Source organism: Amia ocellicauda, chromosome 3 (genome assembly GCF_036373705.1).
Source record: "Amia ocellicauda isolate fAmiCal2 chromosome 3, fAmiCal2.hap1, whole genome shotgun sequence".
Lineage (NCBI taxonomy): Eukaryota > Metazoa > Chordata > Actinopteri > Amiiformes > Amiidae > Amia > Amia ocellicauda.
The window spans coordinates 12,238,254-12,246,142 of NC_089852.1; the positions used below are offsets into that span (position 1 = coordinate 12,238,254).

At 41.8% G+C, this 7,889-nt stretch overlaps 1 protein-coding gene across 6 annotated transcripts in view; it reads left to right on the top strand.

Annotated features, from left to right (window-relative positions):
- The window catches only part of tmcc1a (transmembrane and coiled-coil domain family 1a), a 99,601-nt gene extending 91,929 nt beyond the window's left edge, over window positions 1-7,672 (top strand). For all 6 annotated transcript variants that reach the window (XM_066698170.1, XM_066698169.1, XM_066698171.1 and 3 more), the window contains one exon: window positions 1,662-7,672. In XM_066698170.1, coding sequence (XP_066554267.1) covers window positions 1,662-1,976 — 315 coding nt within the window. In that variant the 3' untranslated portion in view covers window positions 1,977-7,672. The remainder of the gene's footprint in view (window positions 1-1,661) is intronic.
- Window positions 7,673-7,889: the final 217 nt, after the last annotated feature.

Genomic DNA, 7,889 nt, shown 5'->3' on the forward strand with positions numbered 1-7,889 from the left:
TTATTCTATAAACTACTGACAACACTTCTCCCAAATTCCAAATAAAAATAGTCATTTAGAGCATTTATTTGCAGAAAATGACAACTGATCAAAGTTACAAAAAATATGCAGTGTTGTCAAACCTCAAATAATGCAAAGAAAATAAGTTCATATTCATTTTTAAACAACACAATACTAATGTTTAAACTTAGGAAGAGTTCAGAAATCAATATTTGCTGGAATAACCCTGATTTTCAATCACAGATTGCAAAAGCGTCTTGGCATGCTCTCCACCAGTCTTTCACATTGATGTTGTGTAACTTTATGCCACTCCTGTCGCAAAAATTCAAGCAGCTCAGCTTTGTTTGATGGCTTGTGACCATCCATCTTCCTCTTGATTGCATTCCAGAGGTTTTCATTGGGGTTCAGGTCTGGAGATTGGGCTGGCCATGACAGGGTCTTGATCTGGTGGTCCTCCATCCACACCTTGACCTTGACCTGGCTGTGTGGCATGGGGCATTGTCCTGCTGGAAAAAACAATCCTCAGTGTTGGGGAACATTGTCAGAGCAAAAGGAAGCAAGTTTTCTTCCAGGACAACCTTGTACGTGGCTAGATTCATGCGTCCTTCACAAAGACAAATCTGCCCGATTCCAGCCTTGCTGAAGCACCCCCAGATCATCACCGATCCTCCACCAAATTTCACAGTGGGTGCGAGACACTGTGGCTTGTAGGCCTCTCCAGGTCTCCGTCTAACCATTAGATGACCAGGAGTGACCTTACTCCAGTCCTCTACGGTCCAATCCTTATGGTCTTTTGCAAACCTCAGCCTGGCTCTTCTTTGCTTCTCATTGATGAAGGGCTTATTTCTAGCTTTGCATGACTTAGCCCTGCCCCTAGAGCCTGTTTCAAACTGTCCTCACCGTGCACTTCACCCCAGCTGCTGTTTGCCATTCTTTTTGTAGGTCACTTGATGTCATCCTATGGTTGTTGTGTGACATTTGAATGAGTTGGCGGTCATCCCAGTCAGTGGAGAGTCGTTTTCGCCCTCTGCCGGTCTGTAGCTTTGTTGACCCCAATGTCTGCTGCTTGACCTTGTTCTTATGAACCACCGTCTTTGAAATTTTAAGGATGGAAGCAACCCGACACTTACTGTATCCCCCTGCCAGTAAAGCCAGAATTGAACCCTTCTTTTCCTCTCTCAAAACGTTCCTTTTCAACTCTTTTGGAATGGTCAATAGTTATTTTTTGATTCCAATTACTTTTGAGGTACAACTAGCACTGCTTTGCCATCCAGCTGGTCCTATTGCAAGAGGATAGTGATGACTACAGCAGTGGTTTTTATACTTTTCCTTGTTAAATAAGATTTGGTTCAGGTGATCACCTAATCAGTACCTCATTCAGTAGAATGTGCCTGTGTTGGAATTCAACAGACACCAGAATGGAACGACTGCCATACCTGTAGAGATGCTGATTTAAGAACAATTTGCAGTGGTCTCTTAATTTTTTCCATAGCTGTATTATTCTGCACTTTAAAATGTCATTAATTGAAATAGACCAGAAACGGCAACAAAAACAAAACCATCGGTTAGGGTTGCAGACTAGTGTTGGTGTAAGCAGGACAGCATTCAAACCCCGGACACTCACTAATCTGCACTTTGTGTTACCTCTCCCCCACCACCAGGAGGCGCTGGAGGCCTGTCAGACGCGTATCTCCAAAATGGAGCTCCAGCAGCAGCAGCAGCAGGTGGTTCAGCTGGAGGGTCTGGAGAACGCCACGGCAAGGACGCTGCTGGGCAAGCTCATCAACGTGCTGCTGGCTGTCATGGCCGTGCTGCTGGTGTTCGTCTCCACTGTGGCCAACTGCGTGGTGCCCCTCATGAAGACACGCAACCGGACTTTTAGCACTTTCTTCCTGGTGGTGTTCCTTGCCTTCCTCTGGAAAAACTGGGATGCCATATCGGGATACCTGGATCGATTCCTGCAGCCCCCAAGATGACCGCTGTAAATAACACGTTGAGCGAGGGGGACTTGGAACACACACACAAACACACACATGCGCATGTGCGTGTACCAATGCCTCTGGAGAAACTAAACTTAGCACAAAACTGAAGAGGCTGAGGCAAAAGATAACAAAATCCCTACATTATTATTATTATTTTTTTTCAAGGAACGGAGTGAATTTGTTTACAATTTTGGAGAAAGATTAATGAAATCTTGCAAAATACATTGCAATACTTTTTTTTTTTTTATCTTTGGTTTTAGAATTAAATCAAGACATTTTTTTATTATTATTATATTATTATTTCTGTTAAATTACATGTAGCATTAAGATCTTTTTTTTTTTTCCACACATCTGGAAGGATTGCACAAGGAAGAAGAAAGTCTGTCATCAGGAAGGTAGTGGTTCTGATGTGCGGCTCTGCACTCAAAGTCCTTCAGAGGAGATTTGTTTTTTAAAAAAACAAAACAAAAAACTCAGAGAAAATAGTTCCGAGAAATGAAGTCCGCTGCCCTGAGCAATGGCACCAGAATGGAATCTGCAAAATCCACCAGTTACTGTGAAACATGAGCACATTCCACAGATGAGAAAACTAAAAAAATCATGGATTCAGGTTTTTTTGCCACAAACAGAACAGGAGCAAAGGATGGTGGGAGAGCTGGGGTGGGCTGGGGGGTGTCGTGCACTCCTGTGATAACTGAAATGCATCTGCCAAAGTTTTATAGAGTGGATTAAAACTTGGCCTAACAGAGCAACAAACATTGTACCATAACCAAGATACTCCACCTTTTTTCTTTTTTTTTTTTTCTTGCGACAAAAGTATTGTGAAGTACCGACTTAAGAAACCCTGCTACTTTTTTTCATCTTTCTTAGTTTTTTTTAGTTTTTTTTTTTCGTGGCAAAAAATGACAAACAAAAGACAGATTAACATACTTGAAGAGTGTAATGCTCAAAGACTCTCAGTGCTTCCGTACTGTTTCTATTAGCGATAAGTAATTTTTAGGTTTTTTATTTTTTAAATAAAGAAGCGGTTTTAAATTAAGTAATGAGTGAATAATTTATAGTGTGAACCATCTCAAGGGGGGAGGTGAATTTCCTAAACCTGTTTGTCATGGTGCCATCAGAAAGAGGCCTTCACACTCGATCACACACACACGCACACCTTCTCATATGTTCACTTCAGGCTGAGGAAAGGATAAAACTGGACAGTCCCTGAGAGAGATTGAGTGAGTGAAGCAGCCCAACCAGGAAGTGGTGCATAGTTTCTGCTTCATCGCCCTAACAGTGATTTAATTTTTTGTTTCTTTTTCTCTTTTCACTTAACAGTGCAAAATACCAACTTAGCCCCCAAAGTGTGTATGGGTGGTTGTGGTTGTCTAGGGACGCATGTACAAGAATTAAATTGTAATTCGGCACCTTGGAGAGGATGCCATAATTCCAATGTCAAGCTACGACAGTGACAGGAGCTGGCAGTCGTGTGAAATACTAATTTTTGCTTCAGGGTCCCCTCATGCAAAAGGAGACATGAAACTCAACCATTCTAATTTGGATGAATAATTGTAGCAGATAGTAGATTTGTGGAAGTCATACATTTGAGGTCAAGTTAAAGAACGTTTGTTGTTATATAACTGTAATTGTTTTATTAGTTTTTTTGTTGACTATTGCACTCTATATAAAGTTCTGAATAATGCCCTTGGTAAAACATGAAGCCCTTCTTGCCCATAAAATGATATTCTGCTGCATAGCTGTCTAGCGCAACTAGGCCTTGGTTAAAGCCTAGCCTTTTTAATGCTTAAAAATCTGCTAACCAGTAAATTGTATTAATAGTTTATATAACTGAAATCTCGAGGACATCCTTTGGTGGATGTGTTTGGTCTTGACATTACTCAGTTCTTTAGTATCACAGCTATGTGCTTTTTATCACATCCTCTCATTTGTGTTCAGTGCAAAACAGTTTTTGTGTGAATGGCCTTTTTTCTTGCTTATTTAGGCAGTTAAGGAAGCTCCTCTGGCCAACATATCAACTCGCGGCATCTCAATACATTAACTGGATACTGGTGTTGCTTTATACACCATGAAAATCTTACTGGCCCCATGGGCTGCAGAGATGAGAAATGGACAGGGATAGTGCAGTTGACCTGGAAATGGTGCGTTTTGATGTTGTCAGCCTGATGGTGAAACCACTTGCTGATTGTAAACCGCAATAACAGCCTGGAGCACTGCTGGACACTTGAGAGAGCACTAGGGGCAGGCCGCCTGTATTGTGCATCAGCTGACCAGGTTCCCACTCGTCCATTCGGAGGGTGTACAGAGATTCTTTTGCATCAAAAGTGTAGGCCTCAGCCAGACCTGTACTGTAGCTCAGACTGACGGTTGTTTTTATTTTGCGTCACTTTGCTTGGTGTTGTATCTCTGGCAGAGGCCAAACTAGATTGTTGGACGCTGTGAAAGCCTAATAGTGGAGGTTTTTGTTTTCTTCGTCAAACCAAATGCCAGTACCGTTCTCTGTTAGTCACGCCTACAGTCAAATTGCAGTTTCCTGGTATGACATCACCCTGGCTACCTCCACTGCTCCTTCCACTATCTCTGCCCTTCTGTTTGCCAGCTGTCTGGGGTGGGGGGGGGGGGGCAAACTGAGCTCTGTACCTACCATGCCTGCCTTTGACTGTCACATGGCTGCCCAACAGGGAGGTGGGGGCGAGTGGCATTGAAGATACAATTATGTAAGCACATCCTGCACCTGGGTAGGGTGGAGGGATAGCCAAGTTATCGTCTAGGTTTGCCAGACTTCTTATATTGTATCTGTGCCGTTTGGACAATAAAGGCCATCTTGGTGGAGGTTGTGATGCAGTGGATTCCATCTGTAGCCAAACGATTTACTCCACTTATCAGGAAAACACAAGTCGCTGGTTTTATAAGACCCCATTTGTGCCAAAAAGTTCTGTAGATTTTGTTTCTATTATGATTATTTTTTGCTGTGAATGACAATGTGCAGGTATCGTGTCATTTCCAGGTTGTTCACGGCTCGCAGTGTTTACAGAGAGACCCGAGGCAGGGGTTGTGTGAAAGATGGTAGGCTCTTGGTTTAATTTCCTGTACTGGTTTGTTTTTCCATCGCTTCCTGGGCTCAGCCAGCCTGGCATTTGTTGCACGTTTCTTAATTGGTTCAAAACCTCGATGTGAATATCTATTCCCCGGTTTCGAGTTTGGCTTTCTGGTTTGATTCCAGATTTTGCTGAAAACGTCAGAGCAATAATTTTTAGGATGTGTCAGATTGTGTAACTCAGGAGTATTGTATGCTTCCTCATCCTTTCCGTCTCTCTCTCGAAGGTATGCAACACAGACGACTTAAAAAGGTGTGTGTACTGTGGGTGGCAGGCTGTAAATCTGCCCCCTGCCCGGGGTGTTGATGTCTGACATCACAACAGCCACTTTCCTCGGCTCCTCCCAAGGCCCACCCGTCATGTTCTTAATCGCCCTCAATGCCATATGAACTTGTCAGATCACCCCACTTCACAGGGGATGCCCCACCAAAGCTGCCCAGAAATCTCTCGCTGTTGTTTGAAAATGACTTGCTGCACAAGCTATTGAGGTGAGTTACAAGTGCGCCTGACAAATTCCCACAGTTCAGAGTCAATGCCAAATCTTTTCGTTTTTATTTTTGTTTATATTACTGTTGCACTTTTTTTCCCTTCAATTTTAAAAGCCCTTTCTGGTGGCCAGTGTTAACAGGCCTTAGTGAATGGCAAAGACCAATGTAGAAGTTTGGACTGATGGTTCTGGGGAGGGCATGGGGGTGGTGGGGGTCAGATCAAAAGAACTCCAGTGCCTTTTGTTATTTCTCTTTTTATAATTCTGTGAATAAAGTGAAGCATTCCGGATTTACCTGCTGAGACAGAATCTCTTTCCTTTCCCGGTTCAATGACATTGTATAAAATGCTACACAATTGTTAACCCTCCCTGGGTTCTGTGTGTTGTCTCCTCTGTGATCTATACGGCATCGTCCACAAGGTGTTCCAGCAATAGCCAGGCTGAAACGGGACTCTTTCAGCTCAATTTTGGCACCTCGTGTGTAGACCAGCTAGCCTACTTGTTTGTGACCTGCCCCACATATTGTGTATTATGTATTGTTTCTGCAATGATTCTTTGGCAACTGTCAAATGTACGAACATTGAAAAGAGCGTAGAAAAATGGTGAACCACCCCCCAGCCTTTGCCACCTCTGTCACCTTTTTTTCTGTACTGTTTGTTTCTTCACCCTGCATGTGACTTGGAATTGCATACAAAACAGGTTTGAAGAACACAGACCTTGCTCTGGCTTGGATAAACACTGCATGCGGTTACCATTTGGCTTTTATATATTTATATATAATTATAAAAAAGGAAGACAAATTTTGGGGAACTGCCATTGCTATTTTAATTCCTTTGTATTACTTTACTCAGAAAGTCTTAAAGCAGTCTCTCCAGGATTTAAAGCTCCTGTTCACAATGTTTCATGTCCAGCCTCCTCTAAATTGACCCAGTGAATCCTGACAGAAAAGCAGTTCTGAAGCTTGATACTCCCACTTAAAATGATGCATTATTTCCAAACCTGCCTTTTCTTTGCGGTTGACATGAACTCCTGTTGACAAAAAGGAGGCCGCCAGGTTACCTCATGTTCAAGCTCCTTCGGTGTTAAATCAATAAATGAGAGCTTTGTCCCTTTTGACTTTCCGTACCTCATGTTCAGTTGAACCTCACCCTTTTCACTGTTCAAATCATTTTGGAATTTAGGAGTTTGTGCTATGAGGTAATGTATGCATACACGGACAACATGGTCACATTGCAACAGGGTGACACTTCACATGATTAGTCTGAATAAAATAGTTTATTTTCTTTGAAGCTCAACAGCTCTTGGGCCAATGTTTTGGAGCATCCTTAGAAAAACATTTTATAACCTGCAAAGGGTGAAAGCTTAATTGGAAACCTGTTTCTAGTCTTAAAACACAGAACATTCTGTGGAGAAGCAAACATTTAAAACCTGAACTGGTCAAAAAAATGTTATATGGGGGATTGTGGTTGTGCTTCATTTTTCTGAAGTCCAAGTGTCATCTGATGATTCCTATGTGAATCCTTACCAGATTGTAATGTTGTCGTTGTTAAGTTGCTGATAATGTTTTTTTGTTTTTCTTTTCTTAATCTATTGAATTTGGGGAAAAGAAAATGGAAAATATACTGTCTCACAAACTGCATTTATGTTCCATTTTGTGTTTCTGTTCTCAAAGCTACACTGCAACAGCATACACATCAAAGACAGCCAAGGCTTGGAGAGTTTACTGTGGCAAGATGGCTTGCCGGTTTTAACAATAAGTATTTAATGAAGATTGATGAATAAAATGCATTTAATTCAAAAGAACTAGTCCTGTATGTGTGTCTGTGTTGTGTGCAAGGTGGTACCTTTAGTAGGTGTCTGTTTTAGCCGCAAGAGTTTTCACTTGTAATTTGCCTCACAAGCACGGGTTGAAAGTACGGTGAAAAAGAAGGAAAAACGACACTTGTGGGAGTAACACTGTAGTTTTTAGAGTTTAAGCTGCTAATTGTAAAGGATGATTTTTAAGAATTACATTGTCTTGTTTTGATTGCTGCAGATGGTTCTGTGGCAGTTTTACTGTACAATAAAACTGAAATAAAGACCTCGGCTATTAATTAAAATGGTCTTCTGGTTTTCCTCTTTTATTTTCACAGTTGGCTTGTTAGATGATTTAGCCCCCAAATCACACATTCTTTCAAGTTATTTTGGAGTTTCTGAGGATTTGCCACGCATCGTTAGGGGAAGGTTATTGTTTTCTTCGTTTTTTTTATTTTTCTCAATACCTTGCTTTGGATTAGACAGAACTGGCATGATGTAGTTCCCTGATCGTTTTATTTTCTC